We start from the raw sequence: 19,404 nt of genomic DNA on the forward strand, positions 1-19,404 counted from the left end.
TGTCCAATGGAGACCAGTCCTCTCAGTCCAAAATACATTGACTACCTAACAGCTAGGAGTTCCATCTATGTCTAGTTGATCTAATTTTCTATTGGATTGGTGTTACGCACGCCTCTAGGAAGAGGGAACGCAACACCCTGCTACAACTCAACTCCCCGTGGAGTGAAAGAGGTATGGGACTGTAGGTGCAAGTAAGGATGACAAAGGCAGAGAATTAACATTTTACAGGGAATTTATTCAGTCACACGGTAATTTTGGAAAAAGAGGCTGGACGGAACCAAAGCAGAGAAAGTTAAAGTTAAAGAGCCCCCTCTCCTACTTTACCTACCCACAACTTACCTAACAAGCACCACCTGGCGCACTAACCAAAATACAGGAGATGGTCCAGACGGGTCTTACCTAGTGTGCATAGACAAAGTACATACTCGGGTATATTTAAGCACTCCCTTCCCCCCTGGGAACAAATTAAAAGGAATACAAACATAAGTAAACCATTTCAATAATCAAAAACACTGTGTCCTATGGGGACCTGTCTCAGAGCAACAACCAACACAGGACATGACCATCAGCTCTCTCTCCTAACAAACGAACACGGGCATTTAAAGCTTCAGAAGGAGTCGATAATTGAAGACAGCTGTATCTCCTGATGAGAGGGTGCAATCAGCTGCTTAGAATTTCCGGAAGCCGTCCTGAAACACACACATCCAAACAAAACCACAACACAGAAACTGGGGAACATAACAATTTGTTTGTTTCAGTGTGTTGTTCCACTCTCTTTACCATCTGACACTTTGTCCCTGTTGATCCACATACCTACCCTGCTTCTGGAGACCCGGGGAGTCTCCTGACCAGAGAGCTTTGACTCCCCAGGAACGTCTTCACCACTCTGGGTTGTCCCAATCCTGTTGGTCTGAGACCACTGATGTCTACTCTCTTAATAGGAACGAGGAGCTCTAAAGTAGCTGAAACCCACCTCTCGGGTAAGATCTTACTCTACCATGCTGCTTAGTCTGCTAAACTTTGATTATTAGTAAATTAATTTTTCTGGAAAATTGCTTGATCTGCAATTTTTCCCCCTCTTGATCTACAGATTGGCTATTGCCTCACTTGAAAGCCTGGAGCCAACCGTTCCAGTCTGGTTATAATCACTATGACAACCCTGGCTACCTGTCAGTTACGAGCTCTACCTCTGTCTCGTGTGCTAGTTTGCTTAATTTGTCTAATTTGCTTGATTTTGCATTGGATTGGTTTGTTTGAGTATTGTTCCACTCTCTTTACCATCTGTCACATTGTCCCTGTTGATCCACAAAGTCACCCTGTGTCTGGACTCCGGACTCCTGCAGAGCAGGGAGCCCCAAGCAGTCCAACAGCTCCAGGGAGACTCTTAACCAGAGGACTTGGACTCCCCAGGACTGTCCCCATTGCTTTTTAACTCCTGAGGATGATGTGTTGTACTAGTTAAATAAAATGTAACATGTGAACAACCACCAGGTTCTTCCTGGAGTCCCGGGATATTCCCCGCCGCTCTGCAACTCATGTGGACAATGAAGAGGGTTTGTACATTACAACAACCACCAACTCCGTCCTAGACTCTGAGGATATTTCCCGATACTCTGGCTCCACCCACAGCAAGCATTCTGAGACAGCCACCTCAAATGTATGCTCTACTATTACAGGTAGCCTAGTGGTTAGAGCATTGGGCCAGTAACCAAAAGGTTGTTAGATTGAATCCCTGAGCTGACAAGGTAAAAATCTGTTGTTCTGCCCCTGAACAAGGCAGTTAACCCACTCTTCCTAGGCCGTCATTGTAAATAAGAATTTGTTCTTAACTGACTTGCCTAGTTGAATTAAATAAAAATATTACTTAGGAGGAACTATGAAATATGTGGATCTCAGATGTACGTATGCTCTGCATTCACTAAGGAGGACCTCTGGAACACAGATACACGTAAGGGCTCTTAGGGTGTAGTGTAGTATGATTTAATTTATTATTATAGTGTCTTGCATCTTCAGGATGCCCAGCCCACATATGCTTATAAGACTCTGCAAATTAAAAAATACAATCATATATGCACACAATAGGCCACACATTGTCCATTCACTTATAGTACTTTTTTTTTTATTATTATTTTTTTTTACAGATCCTTACATTTGTATACTGCTTTGTTTTCTTCATTTTCATCATCTCACACTTTGTCCCTCTTGATCCTCAGCCCAGGACTTCAGATGGGCTTTGCTTCTCCAGTTGAGATCTCTGCATTCCTACAAGAGACTGAGAGTTGAGTCTCAGTCCAACAATAGGAAGAGGTGCCACTGCTTGGGGTGTGACGTAGAGGACTGGCCTGCCAGGAAGAGAGCCGGGAATGAATGTCCAATTGGCTCTCATGGGGCCATGAGGCACATTAATAGAACACAAAATAGGCACCAGAATAGAGCTGGGCCACAGTACAACAAGACATTCATAATAAAATATTGTGACATGTTTTTTCTGCCTGAGAAATGCCATCCAATACAATAACTACAACACTTCAATCCAATGCAGGATTATCTTAATAAAAATGTCAATGTTTTTTCTATTAAACTACAAAAAAATGATTTTTGACTAGGCATGACTACACAATACTGTCCAAATTATATAATAATTTATCTTTATTTTGTCTGATAAATAAGGGTTTGATATGTGTGTGTATCAGGATTTGGGAGTAACTAATTTCATGTAATCCAGTTACATGTAATCTGATGTTTTTTTTATTATTATTATTTTTTACCTGTAATCAATTACGTTGACACCAACAAATATTGTAATCGTATTGGAGATACTTTTGAAAAACTAGATGATTAGTACTTTTAAATTCAGAAACGATGTTTGCATACAAATACATTATAACACCTTTATGTTTTCTCAATTACGTTACATTTAGGATTGAAGAAAGGTGCAAGTTTGAGTTTGTTCCACTTTAGCCAATCTGACCACAAGTCAGAGACCACTACTATGACGACACACCAAATGACCACCCTTTTCGTCTTCTTCTCATGCCTCTTAAATGAAAGTAATCCAACAGTAACTGAAAGTAATAAAATTACATTAGTGAATTTGGGTAATACAAAAATTAATTTTTGGACAAGTATCTAGTAGGTAACTTAATAGACTGCATTTAGAAAGTAACCTATCCAACCCCGGTGTGTATGAAGTAGATAGCACATCTACAATTTAGTATTACACCTGCATTTGTCCGATTAAACAGTGTGTAATCCGATTAATATTTCCTCAAACGACAGCCAAAACATGACGTCAGTTTTAGCTGCTGAAATCTCTGCGTGGCAGATCCACAAACATCTTGGAAAAGGGAATAAGGACATCTCGAAGAATACGGAATCATGTCGGAACACGGCAATACACTTTTACGCACTGTGAAAGCAAAAATGTGGTCGGATTTGTTGTTTTGTGTTCTCGATAGGAAGGTGGTCTAGCCCAACTTTGTAAGAGAGAAACGTTTGGTCTGTGTCTATTCTCGCTTCAATCTGTATTTTATGGGTGTGAGAGAGTTTGCACGAAAGTAACGGGTTTAAGTAATGGATCAATCCTTCGCAATTCAAGAGATTTTGCCACAAGACGAAAATTGCGTCATAGTATCCTTTATAGTGCGCACTAAAATGTTTTTTGTATCACTCCGATGTTATGAGTGCGTTATCTAAAGGCTGATGTTTGACTTCCTTTGGAAGAAGAAGACAATGTTTCATTCCGACGTGGCCTACCGGCAGTTCACCCAAGGCGAGGCCGTGGAGTTTGTTTGTCAAGGCCCAATTGACTATACGTGTGTGTATCTGAATGTGGTGATATTTTATATATTTCATTCAATAGTACAATTGTTTGGATTTAATAGGCTTTGAGTGTAAAGAAGAACAATTGCAAATGGCTTAATGAGGATATTTGAGCTGCTTTTCGATTGTAACACAAGTGTTACACTAGTATACGCCCTTATGTTATACTATGGACACTGTGTTTCAATAGCTAGGTCTGACTGGGGATTTGTAAAGAGCAGAATCAACAACCTCTGCATAAGAAGGTGTTAAAGCTCACAGTTAGCCATTGTTATGTAAATGACAACTGAAAAGTACCAATGGCCTGGCTTTGGCCCCAAGTGAGAGCAGGACCGCTGGAGCCATGGCCAATGAGACACAGGTCCCGGGCTAAGTAGATGGAAACAGAACAGTTTGAGCGTTTTGTGTACAATATGATAGGTCCTCCACTGGGTGGCAATCTTATACAAGCAAATCAAATTCAATTGATTTTTGTCACATGGGCCGAATCCTTAACTGTAGCCTACTCTAGACCTACATATTTTCCAGACATTAGATTTGTTTTATATTAATGACTAGGCCTCTGCTCTTTGAAGGTACTTGATGCGTAATGTTTTTCCCAATATATAAAATTTAAAAAACTTTTCATTTTGATATCAACACTTGTGTAGGCCTATTTTCAAATGTGACATTGTGCAAAAATCTATGCAATTCCCTTAACCAGATTGTTGTAAACATGCTGTTCAATGTCTTGTCTTTGTGGACAATGTCACTGAAAGCAGACTATTGGGTTTGGTGGAGCGCATCAAGGAACATGCGTGAGTTGAAATTTATGCTATTCCACCAGACTTATGAAATATAAATGCTCTGGAAAATGCATTACACCTGCCTATAGTAATGTTCCATCTTTGTTTCCTATAGGCTGTTTGTTTTTACCCATAGAAGAATGGCGATAACTGGTGAAGATGTCACATTGGAGGACATTTTTCCCATCTCTAATGACTTTGCGGTTGTGGAAGGTATGCAAAAGTGAATGCATTGGTTTTAACTTGATTATTATAATATGCACAATGGAGGTGAAGGCATGGGCCTCGTAATGCATTGTAATAATGTGTTATTCTTTCCTCAGTGTCCTCAGCAGATGAACTTTCTTTTGTGGGTGAGTTTTCTTTTTTTCCCTGGGTCAATTTCCCCCTGGTATGTTCATAGGGCCAAGTTATTAAATGTATATCACATGATATTTATATAGGTGCAGACACTAGAGTGAGGCTGAACTTCCAGGATGGGGAGCTGGAGGTGAGGCTTCCCTTTGGCTCCCACTCTCGCCTTTTCCTCAGTGAGGTCAACAGAGCCTGGAGTGGTAAGACATGACTTACTTCTCCATAAATGTATCACAAGCGTTGCATCCAAATGATTTCTCCTGAAGTATACACCTGGTCACTACTTACCACAAATCTATAAGCATTGGATCGGTGGAGGCATGGGCAAGAGGGGGTTTCCACCATATATCTTAAACCATTCATTTCCTTTCAAATCAGTGAGGGGAAGTGAACAAGTGCACACTTTAGAAGGAATGATAAATAATTGGGACATAACCAAGTAAACCAAGTAAAGGGTCATCCACACTATTACAAAATGATTTGAATTGAAAAAAAAATAATCTGCTTATTGGACAAGCACAGGTAGTTCCTCCCTGTTTAAGTCGGTTTTCTTCTGGTGAGGGCCTAGTGAACATGACTCTGGTTTACTTGTTTATGTTGCAATAATCAAATCTGGCCAGTAATTTGAGATGTGTGCTCATTTCTGTATGACATTTAATTTTTGCCATTTAATATATGATAATTTCAGTGCAGTTGCAAGTGAACTGCCCTAAAATAATGGATTAGAATTGTATTCTCAATTTTAGTCATTCGGTAGATACCGTATCACATAAAACACATATTTTTTTGCCAACTTTTATTACATGTCATGAACTACTAGTAAGGCTCCCGAGTGGCATGGCGGTCTAAGGCACTGCATGTCAGTGCAAGAGGTTTCATTGCAGTCCCTGGTTCGAATCCAGGCTGCATCACATCCGGCTGTGATTGGGAGTCCCATAGGGTGGTGCACAACTGGCCCAGTGTCGTCTGGGTTTGGCCGGGTAGGCCATCATTGTAAATAAGAATTTGTTCTTAACTGACTTGCCTGGTTAAATATAAAAAATAATATCCAGGTAAACAACAGGCCTATAGCAAATGCAGCATATGGCATTTGACTCAATGATCCCAATCAGTCCTCCATGACAACAAAATCATAAACAACGGAAAAATACATTTCCAAGTCCTATTCTTGAAGATCAAGGGGTATAACATTTATTAGAATCACTGGAATGTAATCAGATTACGTTACTGAGTTTGGGTAATCCGAAAGTTATGTTACTGATTACAATTTTGGGCAGGTAACTAGTAACTGTAACGGATTACATTTAGAAAGGAACATACCCAACCCTGACAATCACATATTTTTTTTACCATAAGTATATTGTGTTCTGTATGTACTTGTTGCTACTCAGAGAAATGGCAGATTGTTCAGAAAATGTTCAGTTGACAACAATAGCCTTAATTCAAGTTGATAAAAGTGATGTAATAGATGGGCAAAGACACACCACAAGTTACACAAAACTCTAAAAAGAGGGGAACCAGTTGTCACTTCACCTATAAGACAACAGCCAAATGTGATGCATAGTTGAGAGAGAGAGAGAGAGAGAGAGAGGGAGAGAGAGAGAGAGAGAGAGAGAGAGAGAGAGAGAGAGAGAGAGAGAGAGAGAGAGAGAGAGAGAGATGGCATCAGAGAAAGAGAGCAAGTGAAAGAAGGAAAAGAGACTGGGGTGGCTCAGAGTTTTAGTGCTGTGTGCTCTTCCTGGGTAGTATATGTCTGTTGCTATATAATATTTCCTTCCATTTGACTTATATATTTGCTTTCGGCTTTTACATGTTTTTTTCCTGTTCATGGGATGAGCCACTGGATTCGTTGAGAGACAGTCTACTTTGCTATGTATGTGTCATTTTTGGCATTAGCTCACTACTTTACCAAATGGAGCTCTTAAATTTAAGATGGAGGACTAAAGATATTTTTTAAAAAGGGCCACACTCACTTTTACTCTGTGAGAGGAAACAGTGATGGAAAGTTTTGGTAACCTGGCAGCTATTCTTGTGAACAGGAAGAATGTGAGAAACTCGCAAGGTAAGCAGAAAAGTGACATCTTTGTAAAGTGTGTGGTCTTGTTGAAAGTAAAATAGCAGAGTGAGTGATTTTGGTGCGGTAATGTTCTCAAGGTAGGTCAAATATACGTGTAAGAGGAAGTGTCTGTGTGTTTGTGTGTGTGAACCACATGAAAGAGGGAACATAACTGAATATCTTTTTCAACCACATAGTAACAAACGTTTTTAGTCAACAAACAATTGTAAGGCCACCAGCTCGTGAGAATGTGAAGTAACCTGCCCCTGAATCACTTTCTACTTTTGAGTACCTATTTGAATGAAGCAAATGCTGTGGGTCATTTTCAGTTTACTGTATTATTGATAATTATCCTCATTGTGTGTTCTGTTCTGCTGAGGATCTCTTGAAATTGTTTCCTTATCATTGATGCGCCTCCAGCTTCTCCACTTCTATGGAGCATTGGAGCAACACATATAAACCATTTGAATAGCAAAGTATGTTTATAGCCTACAATTGAAATGGCATATTCTGGGATTAGTGTAAGTGCCTTTTTCATGCTTCCCTTTTTCCTCCTTCAGATGTTTGCAAGTCTCCCAAGGAAGCACCGAAGTTTGAGTGGCTCCACAAGTACCGCAAAGCCTCCAAAGGCCAAGGTGGCATCAAACAGACCCTTGTACCCTTGGGAACGGCACACACCAAGATCAGCCAGCATAAGAAAACAGGTAAGCCAACAGCCCTCTTTGTGTCCCTCTCAGTCAGTACCCTCCCTGAACGTCTACCCTTATCACACAGAGCCCATTGTGTGGTAATATCTAGCAAATTCGTGTTGTTGACAGCTGAATGAAATGACAGGCCAACACTAAGAAAGCACATGATTGATAATTAACCATGATTCTTGGATCATGATAACTGTATCTGATCCAAAGCCTAGGAGGTGCCCTCCAAAGTGACATCACAAAGCTATGACATTTCTTATGGTTGTGTGACATGTCTCTTGTTGATGTTAGATGGTCTTGTTAAACTTTGGGGAGAGTGACAACATTATCTTCCATGTTGGCTTTAAGTCTAGAAAAATAAATTCACAATGGATCTATCTTCACACTGTGAGAAAGCTATCGCACTGTGCCTGTCAGTGTCAGCCAATGTCAAAGGAAGCTATTTGCTCTGGCACTCCCATTGATAAGCCAAGTGCCCAAACCTGTACATCTACATGCTATTTGCAATGTTGATTTTGTTGTTGTTGTTGTTGTTGTTGTTGTTGTATCTTTAGATTTTCTCCTGCCACTGAAACATAATTTTCATTATTTCATGCAAGGCCTACCCATATGCAATTTCTTTATGCATGTGTAATGCATATAACTTCACATTAGTTCAAACATGGGTTGACATGGAAATAATTGTAAGACTGTATTTGGACCGACATAAACGCTTTATAGTTAAACTTTTTTATAGTTAAAGTTTTTTTTCATTTGCCACTTACCAGAGACCGTCCAGTGTCTTCGTGGTTGATTAGTTTGGTCTGTGGCACGACTTCACTTGCGCGAGTGCGCGTGAAAAAAAATGTATTCTCAACATTCCTTGCACGAACAGGTCCTTGGACATTGCACTGCACATAATGCGTGGAAGCCCTATTTGGAGATGTCTAGGGCGATTAAAGACACTGGTATGGGGACATGTTTATGATTTACTGTTGTATTTAGATGGTATATTTTCTACCGCAGTCTGAAACGTAAGTAACTTTTTTTATGCAGCAGTGCTTTTTCACCTTAGCTAGCTTCGCTAAAAAGCTAACTTCTGTTAGCTTTTGTTGCTAGCTCTACTTTCTGCTTCTAGCTAAATATGCACAGATTAACGTTACTTGTCGTTCCTTGGTTTAAGTTAAAACGTTGACAAAATTATATGTAGCTAGCCAGCGTATTAGTTGAAGTAACTATATACTCTAGCTAGCTAAGTGGCGTTCTTTATGTGCATGTTTTGTTTGAGCTGTGGTTTGGAACGAGCGCACTAGCTAGGTAATTAGCATGTCAATATTATGGTTTGTAAAGGTTCGCCATCTATATTTGTAAACTAGATAAACTAGGCCATATGCTGTAGATTTGCGACAGTTCATCTGTCATTGTGTCCTGATTTGGGTTTGGTAATGCACCATGCAAACCTAACGTCCAGCAGCTTTGGGATTTTCACTGTCTTGACTATCTCAGTATCTGTCAACTGAACGTGTAAAGCTAGACGGGCAATTAGTAGCCACTTTCCATTGGAAATGGATGGACACTGGTTTGATTGTCTTGGGTTCTCTTTATTTTTGTATCTTGGAAAGTGTCCATACTAGTAGACTGCAGATAAGCACATTATATGTCTCTGCCCATTTCTTTATTCCTAGATACAAAGGGTTATTATATGCAATGCTGAACTTAGTGATGAGCACATATTTTCTTTTGCCCCGACTTTTGTGCACCCACAATGCAGTATGCTACAGCTAAGTGGTTGACTCACTTTTCATGTTTCTAGTTTTAGACTGCAAATAGTGATGATCGCAAGACTGAATGGTGAAATTGGAGCTTGCTGTATAGAATGAATAGTGGAGGCATGCTATCAATAGTTCCAACCGTTGGATTGGTCTCTCCACTGACATTTTTGTATCATAATTCATGTGTGGTATATGTATGCAGAAGTCTGAAAGCTATCCATTCAATTCTCATAGGGTTTGATCATGCACTGTAATTTTGCCATTACAGTGAATTGTTTGTTGGTGTAGCATTTAACAGGTTTAAAGAGCCTTACAGTGACCACAGAGGAATATAAAGCATGCAGCGGATTACCATAAAGACACTTTTTATAGGCTAGCTCATCTTCCCTTCTCTTTGGACAGGAGGAAGGTAAAATGCAGTGAATCATTCTTCTCAAATAGGCCAAATGAAAGCCAATGTAGGCCTAGGTGTTTACTTTCAATATTAGGTTAGGTCAGGGACTGGGAAGCTCCCTTGGGAGTTGGGATCTTGTGGTGTATTATTTAGGACTCAGGTGAAATGCAGTAAGTTATCCTTCGGAAATAGCTGAGATCCAATGTAGTCCTAGGTCTAGATGTTGACTTTCAACATGAGCCTGGGTTGGGGACTGGGAAGCTGTCTAGTGAGTTGGGAACTAGGGATCTTGTGTGTTGGGGCTTACTCCTCCTCCACATTGGTCTCTCAAAGCTCTCAGGGAGTTTCCATCTGATCTCACAGGGCGTAGTTTGTTTCCATTTCCTGTGTTCCAATAGCACGCGCGCACACCCTACAAATGGAAATGTGTGCCGCAGCCCCACTACATTGTAATTGATACTGCCATTTTGTTTACTCAAAATAGCATACTGGTTCTCTAATGCCCCTGTTTTGGACACCAGTATGCCTAAAGACAGCATTCAATAGCCTATACTTCACCCTCTCACTCTTGGCTAGCCGTTAAAACAATATATTCCAATATTTTTGGAAGTCTTTATTAGGAATTGTATCTGTGGTGAGCTATTATACTTTTTTTGTGGGGTAGCTGTAGCCTCTGATTTATAAGCGATTTTTCATTGCTCTACAGAACTTTGTTCTTCCTCTGGTATTGTTTTGCAATCACTTTCCATAAACAATAGATAAAGCTAACATTTACCTTGACGGCCTTGTGAGAGTGTATAGTATGCAAGGAATTACTTCGAGGTGGTAAGAACGTGTGTGATGAGATTCGAATTACGCTTTTCTAAAGGATGAGCCTATGTTTACGTTGTATTAGCCTATGTTAACTTCCAACTGTTTTTCTTAAGAAAGGTTGGCCCAAGTCCTATCCTATTGCAGGAAGCCTTTGGTTCCTGAACTCAATACATCTTGTGCTTAGCCTTGGGTGTAATCATTAGTCCAAACCGTTGCAAATGGAAAACATTTAACAATTAACAAGTTTCTATTGGATAAATTCAGTTAGGTCTCCCCATTTTCATTCCTGTTTGGTTCCTAGTGAATACACCCCTGATCCCAGATCTGTTTTTGCTATCTTGTCCTCATACTGGATAAGAAATCTCAAAAGCTTGTAGGCCAAGGCCTGTTGCATGAAAACATGTTGGATATTTTCTAGCACAGTAGCTTGTATTGAGTTGATTCCGGAAAACAGAATGCAATAAACAATGAACTCGCAATCAGATACAGCTATGTGAGACGGTTGGTGGTTAAACAAAAAAAAACGATACTCCCTCTAAAGCAATTTCCTCTTTAATACACTTGCCATGTTCGTAGAGTTTCTTCTGCCAAGCAGTAGCAGACAGTGGCCATATTGTGTTAGACTCAGGCTTTGACTCTTCCATTGATTTAAAATACTTAAAATTCAATGTCTTGTCTAGGGCATCTTGCAATAGAGATTTGATGTCAGTGAGATTAACCTGGATGAATAAAGGTTATGCCTGAACAAAAATATAAGCGCAATATGCAACAATTTCAAAGATTTTACTGAGTTACAGTTCATACAAGGAAATCAGTCAATTGAAATAAATGAATTAGGCCCTAATCTATGGCTTTCACATGCCTTGGAATACAGATATGCATCTGTTGGCCACATATACAGTCAGTATCTGGTGTGACAAACATTTGCCTCATGCAGTGCGTCATCTCCTTTGCATAGAGTTGAATGTGGCCTGTAGAATGTTGTCCCACTCCTCTTCAATGGCTGTGCGAAGTTGGTGAGAACTGGAACACACTGTCGTACAGAATGTTCCACATGCTCAATGGGTGACATGTCTGAGTATGCAGGCCATGGAAGAACTGGGACATTTTCAGCTTCCAGGAATTGTGTACAGATCCTTGCGACATGGGGCCCGTGCATTATCATGCTGAAACATGAGGTGATGGTGGCAGATGAATGGCTCGACAATGGGCCTCAGAATCTCATCATGGTATTTCTGTGCATTTAAATTGCCATTGACAAAACGCAGTTGTTTGTTTTTCGCAGCTTATGCCTCCCCATATCATAACCCCACCACCACCATGGGGCACTCTGTCCACAACGTTGACATCAGCAAACCGCTCGCCACACAACACCATACCATCTGTCTGCCATCTGCCCGGTACAGTTGAAACCGCGATTCATCCGTAAAGTGCACACTTCTCCAGTGGCCATCGAAGCTGATCGTTTGCCCACTGAAGTCGGCTACGACCTCAAACTGCAGTCAGGTCAAGAGCGTGGTGAGGATGACGAGCATGCAGATGAGCTTCACTGAGACAGTTTCTGACAGGTTGTGCAAACCTACAGTTTCATCATCTGTCCGGGTGGATGGTCTCTGAAGATCCCGCAGGTGAAGAAGCCGGATTGGGAGGTCCTGGGCTGGTGTGGGTACACGTGGTTGTAAGGCCGGTTGGATGTACTTCCAAATACTCTAAAACAACATTTGGAGGCGGCTTATGGTAGAGAAATTAACATTCAATGCTCTGGTGGACATTCCTGCAGTCAGCATGCCAATTGCACGTTCCTTCAACTTGAGACATCTGTGGTATGGTGTTGTGACAACTGTACATTTTAGAGTGGCCTTTTAATGTCCCCAGCATTAGGTGCACCTGTGTAATGCTGTTTAATCAGCTTCTTGATGTGTCAAACCTGTCAGGTGGATGGATTATCTTGGCAAAGGAGAAATCTTCACTAACAGGGATGTAAACAAGTTTGTACACAACATTTGTGGGAAAATACGCTTTTTGTGCATATGGAACATTTCTGGGATCTTTTATTTCAGCTCATGAAACATGGGATAAACACTTTACATGTTGCGTTTTTATATTTTTGTATATTTTTCACTATAGAATATAATAAAATGCTATATCTAATGCAATGCTTTTGAAGACAGCTTCAGTCCATTTTCCATACATCCGAGTAGGCAAGGACCAAATTAACTTCACTATTGACCTGTGTGGGGTCTATTTCAGGCATGAGCTGATTGATTCTTCACTGGCGAAGCATTTGCATTGCTAGCTCCAGGGGCCTTTTTATAGGATTAGTGTTGGCACATGGCAATGTATTTGCCTGATTAGAATGACTTGGTTTACAACTCCTGTGTCTCTCTTCCTATCTCTTGCTCGCTCGCTCACTCTCTCTTGTTGTCTTTTTTTTTTTATCTCCTGCTCTTTCAACTCCCTCCCACGCTCTCTTTCTTGCTTTGTCTGTCTCTCACTCACTCAACAGGGAACTCATTGAACGCAGTAAGCAGATCCCCACCAGAAGGGAACAAGAGGGTGAACAGTGGAGTGGAGCACCCCAGAGTGGAGTCCGGCCCAGAGAGGTAAGTACTGAACACCACTCTCCTCTCTCTGACAGTATGCAAATGGTTGGCGCTTGAAGAAGGATATAAGGACCAGTGTGCCATATTGCATTTCTCCTCTCGTCCTCTAACCCCTGTCCTATATTGAGGACATTGAAATGTTTGTGTTGCGGTTATTCATTAGCCATGTTGTTCATTAGCCCGGCTGGAAGCTATACTGCATGTATAGCCTACATTAGGCCCCCCCTTGACCCTATTACAAAATCACTATATAATGTCTCTCACAACATTAGCTTCCGTCCAGGCTAATGAACATCATGACTTAAGAAAAAAAAAACACCCACAACACAAACCATGGTAGACATTAATAATGATAGCCTAATTGTAGCTCTGCATAGGAAATAACTTGGTGCCAAGTGCAAACACACTCTTGTGGTACCTTTAGTTGGTTTAGTCTGAAAGGAGATGTGTAGTGGTAGTAGATGTTATACAGTAGTAAAGGAGTACAACTACATTTGACACTCCTGTCCCCCCACCCAGACCATCTTTATATTCACATTTTGTCATTTAGCAGACTTTCTTATCTAGAGCAACCTACCATCAGTGCATTCACCTAAGGTAGCTGAAACCTCCACCTAGCACAATCGTTGCAAGTATAAACGTCTGTCTTGTGGGCCCCGCAGCCAAGGGAAAGTGAAGCGGGAGGGCTGGGATGAGCTGAAGCGCGAGGGCAGAGATGACCTGGTACGCCAGTCCAGCCACACAGCGTCCAACAAAGCTACAATGCTAGCCATGCCGCAGTTTGGCCTGCGCGACAACCTCGTCCGCTGTGAGCTGCTCAAGAACGAGGACATCTACACCTACCTGGAGAATTTCAGGTAACCCCCCTGCCTCTGTCCCTATCAAAGTCACTGTAACATGTGTTCTTATATCCTTTTCATGTTTCTGGGCTGGTTAGGCGTCTGCCATTGCTGGACCAGTGACTAGCCTGCTACTCTATTACTTTATTCACAAGCCAAGCCGACTGGTGCTGCGCTGGTCTGGTAACACATCCATTTGCTGGAAAGGACCTTGTTAAATTAAATATCCCACCTACCACAATTTGCTCCAGGTTGGCACAATAGTGTGAATAAGGTATGTTTAAGCAATAAGGCTGGAGGGGGTGTGGTATATGTCCAATGTACCACGGCTAATGGCTTTTATTAGTCACGATGCAACACGCAACGCTGTGGTATATTGGCCATATATCACAAACCCCCGAGGTGCCTTATTGCTGTTAAAAACTGATTGCCCATGTAATTAGATCAGTAAAAATAAATATTTTGTCATAGTCGTGATATCAGACTGTATACCACAGGTGTCAGCCAATCAGCATTCTGGGTTTGAACCACCCAGTTTTTGTATTTGTGGTTATCCAACTTCTATGCAAAATGCAAGCTACAGGGTTGACACATTTTGCGGTAAACAGGATGTCATTGTAGAGGTGTGAGAAAGTATCTCATAGCTATAACTGACGAATTAAAGAATTGTTCATTTCCATGTAATGTTGAAGGGAATGGTTGCTCTCGAATTACTACTATCCAAACTCATAGTAATTCATTTCTAATGCAGGTTTTAAGCAAAAGGGTTTTACAAATGTCTTTGTGATAACAAGCGTTTGGTTCTGTCCCAATCCCTCCACCCACTTGTACAATTCTATTTACGAACTTGAAGGTAAGTGACTGGTATATGGAAACTCCGTCTAGCCCATGTCTACACCAAGCCAATGCTTTTACATTTGTGGGCAGTAGTGGAAAAGTACACACTTCAGGAGGAAGAAAAGACTATTAGGATGCAGGAGGTTTGTACAGATGCCACGATAACAAGTACAGATCATGGACAGTGTCATGATGACAAGTGATTTATACTACAATGCCCTCTGGTGGTGGACACACACACATAGCTCTGTGAAGTGTTTAGGTTCTTGCTGCCCATTGCACCATCTGAAGGGCTTGCTAAGGTCATGTCTGCCAGACACCCTCACAGTTCACCAGTTACGCCTATATTAGGCAGTGTTAGGCTTTGCTCCCACTGATTTTGTACTTACCACTCCTCTATCTCTCAGTTTCTTCCTAGGCACGTATAATGTGAACGGCCAAACCCCCAAAGAAGGCCTCCGTCCATGGCTGGGTTCCACATCCACTCCCCCTGACATGTACTGCGTAGGGTAAGTCCTATCCACCCAGGCATTACAAATCAATTCCCCTCTAAATCCATAGCCCACATAGACACTGACTGTACTGTCTGAGACCCCACTACAAGAGGGTGAGTTAAGTCATAGATTGTATTGAGTGGGAAGACAGTCGTAGTTGCAACAGAGCCAATTCAGCCAAACCTCTATGAATCGTGTCTCTTTCCCAGTGTGCACGACTAGTCTTGTGGTGTTGCAGATGAAAAAAAAAAACAAAAAAAAAAACATTTATGTAATCTGTGAATTAGGAACTTAAACACAAGGTTTTCAACTGTAGAAGAGCCAGTCAGTTGAGAAGAGTGGACTCACGCTCTCCTTGATCCTGTTTATCAGGGCACGCTGTCACAAAATGCTTAGCAACGGAAAACCAAAATAATTATTAATTGGGTACCTTCAGATAGTACCTGCCCCGTTTTGTACCGTGCCTACTGAACATGACCCTGTGTTGCAGGTTCCAGGAGCTGGACCTGAGCAAGGAGGCCTTCTTCTTCAACGACACGCCCAAGGAGACAGAGTGGATGAAGGCTGTGTCTGAGGGGCTGCATCCAGGCGCCAAGTACGCCTTAGTAAGAACCTCCCTCTCATTCAGTTATCCACTGGCCACTTGTCATGCCCAGTCTTGCTACTGCCACAAGGTTGTGTGTCCTAATACCAATGTAAAAATGTCTAGCTGTAGATGCCCTCATGACTTATTGCTGACTCCACTTTAGTCTGACCCACTACAGGCGGTCCAGGAAGAACCAGGCACATGTGTCCATATCCAGAGTTGTATTCTTCACACATAAATGATCTTGTGGTTCTATGAAAGAAATGAAATGAAATGAACAACTGGTAATGCAGCTACAGTTGAAGTCGGAAGTTTACATGCACTCAATTAGTATTTGGTAGCATTGCCTTTAAATTGTTTAACTTGGGTCAAATGTTTTGGGTAGCCTTCCACAAGCTTCCCACAATAAGTTGGGTGAATTTTGGCCCAATTTCCTCCTGACAGAGCTGGTGTAACCGAGTCAGGTTTGTAGGCCTCCTTGCTCGCACAAGCATTTTCAGTTCTGCCCACACATTTTCTATAGGATTGAGGTCAGGGCTTTGTGATGGCCACTCCAAAACCTTGACTTTGTGGTCCTTAAACCATTTTGCCACAACTTTGGAAGTATACTTGGGGTCATTGTACATTTGGAAGACCCATTTGCGACCAAGCTTTAACTTCCTGACTGAGGATGTTGCTTCAATATATCCACATAATTTCCCTTCCTCATGATGCCATAAATTGTGAAGTGCACCAGTCCCTCATGCAGCAAAGCACCCCCATAACATGATGCTGCCACCCCCGTGCTTCACTGTTGGGATGGTGTTCTGCAGGTTGCAAGCGTCCCCCTTTTTCCTCCAAACATAACGATGGTAATTATGGCCAAACAGTTCTATTTTTGTTTCATCAGACCAGAGGACATTTCTCCAAAAAGTACGATCTTTGTCCCCATCTGCAGGTGCAAACCGTAGTCTGGCTTTTTTATGGTGGTTTTGAAGCAGTGGCTTCTTCTTTGCTGAGCGACCTTTCAGGTTATGTCGATATAGGACACGTTATACTGTGGATATAGATACTTTTGTACCCGTTTCCTCCAGCATCTTCACAAGGTTCTGGGATTGATTTGCACTTTTCGCACCAAACTCCTTCCTGAGCGGTATGATGGCTGCGTGGTCCCATGGTGTTTATACTTGCATACTATTGTTTGTACAGATGAACGTATTTGGCATTTGGAAATCGCTCTCAAGGATGAACCAGACTTGTGGAGGTCCAATTTATTTTCTGAGGTCTTGGCTAATTTCTTTTTGATTTTCTCATGATGTCAAGCAAAGATGCACTGAATTTGAAGGTAGGCCTTGAAATGCATCCACAGGTACACCTTTAATTGACTCAAATGACGTCAATTAGCCTATCAGAAGCTTCTAAAGCCATGACATCATTTTCTGGAATTTTCCAGGCAGTTTAAAGGCTAAGTTAACTTAGTGTATGTAAACTTCTGACCCACTGGAATTGTGATACAGTGAAATAATCTGTCTGTAAGCAATTGTTGGAAAAAATTACTTGTCATGCACAAAGTAGATGTCCTAACTGACTTGCCAAAACAATAGTTTAACAAGATATTTGTGGAGTGGTTGAAAAACAAGTTTTAATGACTTCTACCTAAGTGTATGTAAACTTCCGACTTCAATTGTATATAGTCAGGTCTGTACATAGTATGCCTAATGTGTGTGTAATGCTATACTAAGTATACTACTCAGTTCTGTAATTAGACGACATGCATGAGGTAAAAAATGCTACCAGCTGGCGACACAACAAATGTACATATGTATCACGATAACCAACACTAGCAAGGTTTCAGTAGCATGCATTAAACATCCACAACAGAAGAAGGCCCCAATTGTCATTGTGGATGCACGCACAAACACATCTAGAAAACACACTGAAAACTTGGTCCCCAGCCAAACTTTGCATCCTCATCAGCTGAAGATGATAACCACTCTGAGCTAGAGTGGGAGGGGCCAGAGTCCAAATGTCCATTCGGGGACACTGATTGGCTGAAACAGACAGCAGAGAAGGGGAGAAATCACCCTAATGGGACTGTGGGGACGGTTACATGCATGTTTCTTCTTTATAACTGAGGCCCTGTTTGAATACGCCAAAAACGCATCCTTCCTTCCTTAAAATACAATAATCAACGATGTGAGAGGGTTGGATTGGTAAAAGAAGTGGGGTGCTAATCTTGCTTTCACTTGTCCAAGCACATGCAAGTCAGTGATTACCTCAAGTCTGTGAGGAAGGAAGGATGCATGTGGTCACAGTTGGTACAATTGAGTGTCGCTGTACTACAGATGTTTCCAAAGCAAAGTGTTATGATGTTGTAATGACTCAGTTGCTTCCCTTTATACTGTAAAGTGTGGTTTTGTTAACCTGGTGAAAGCTTGTACATGAGCTTCTCTCTTCCGATCTTTTTATCTTGGCCTATTTCCCCTTTCTATAAATTGCAGACTCAAGCCAAACTGCTTCTTCCTCTTTGAAGGCTCGTAAAGATTTTCTCACTCAACCACCCAGTATGATGACATGCAATTTGTCAGTCCTCTGTCACTGGTGTGAATTTAGCACACTTGGTCGCTTCGTAATTGACATAGCATAGGGCAAGAGTCTGTGAAATGGCTGGTTTCACATGAATATGATAATGTTGTGTCATGTCCTACTTAGGTTTATATCCTTGACAGGATTGAATGTGGAACAATCATACTGTTAGCCATTTCTAATTTTTGCTCCTGCAGTGTTGACATGAACAATATTGCATCGTCCTGTATGCCACTTCACTGCGGTCCTCCTGACCAGATCTCTATTGTTTACCCATTCCGCTAAAACGCTACGTGAACAACCATAGGTGTTTCGTAACAGCACAAACACATCTAGGATCAGGCTAATAGCTAATGCGTGACCAGTGTATTGTCCTATCTGTGACCTATGACCCCTGTGTATCCCTACAGGTGAAACTGGTTCGTCTGGTGGGCATCATGCTGCTGTTCTATGTGAGGAATGAGCACGCCAAGCACATCTCTGAGATGGAGGCAGAGACCGTGGGCACCGGCATCATGGGTAGAATGGTAGGGGTGTGTGTGTGTGTGTGTGTCCAGTGAGGGTATAGTAGGAGTACTTATCCTTGGCCGCTAAGCGGGCTGTCATCAATTGCTTAGCAGTCTTGGAAGTTTAGAGCAGGAGGTTGGGTGGCGTCCACTAGTTTTAATTTAGCTTCCATTTTACAGTTGGATAAGGAGTTATATTGCACTACAACCCCTTCTACCTACAAACTCCGCTTTAACCAGGGTTTAGAAGTTTTTCTCACATTTGTAGCCCCAAATACACCAGACTTTGAACCAAGGTATT

The 19,404-nt window shown here is 41.6% G+C and overlaps 1 protein-coding gene across 3 annotated transcripts in view; it reads left to right on the forward strand.

The window, feature by feature from the left end:
- Positions 1–3,335: 3,335 nt before the first annotated feature.
- Positions 3,336–19,404, forward strand: part of LOC139393948 (inositol polyphosphate-5-phosphatase B) — a 30,984-nt gene continuing 14,915 nt past the window's right edge. The window contains exons 1-10 of one of the 3 annotated variants that reach the window (XM_071142110.1): positions 3,336–4,619; positions 4,723–4,820; positions 4,931–4,960; positions 5,051–5,161; positions 7,578–7,721; positions 13,180–13,276; positions 13,939–14,133; positions 15,360–15,461; positions 15,937–16,051; positions 19,008–19,124. In XM_071142110.1, the coding sequence (XP_070998211.1) occupies positions 4,748–4,820; positions 4,931–4,960; positions 5,051–5,161; positions 7,578–7,721; positions 13,180–13,276; positions 13,939–14,133; positions 15,360–15,461; positions 15,937–16,051; positions 19,008–19,124 (984 nt within the window). In that variant the 5' untranslated portion in view covers positions 3,336–4,619; positions 4,723–4,747. Of the gene's footprint in view, positions 4,620–4,722; positions 4,821–4,930; positions 4,961–5,050; positions 5,162–6,527; positions 7,024–7,577; positions 7,722–8,494; positions 8,663–13,179; positions 13,277–13,938; positions 14,134–15,359; positions 15,462–15,936; positions 16,052–19,007; positions 19,125–19,404 lie in introns of those variants that run through there. The other 2 variants (XM_071142111.1, XM_071142112.1) reach the window with 2 other exon arrangements.

Source organism: Oncorhynchus clarkii, chromosome 3, assembly GCF_045791955.1.
Source record: "Oncorhynchus clarkii lewisi isolate Uvic-CL-2024 chromosome 3, UVic_Ocla_1.0, whole genome shotgun sequence".
Lineage (NCBI taxonomy): Eukaryota > Metazoa > Chordata > Actinopteri > Salmoniformes > Salmonidae > Oncorhynchus > Oncorhynchus clarkii.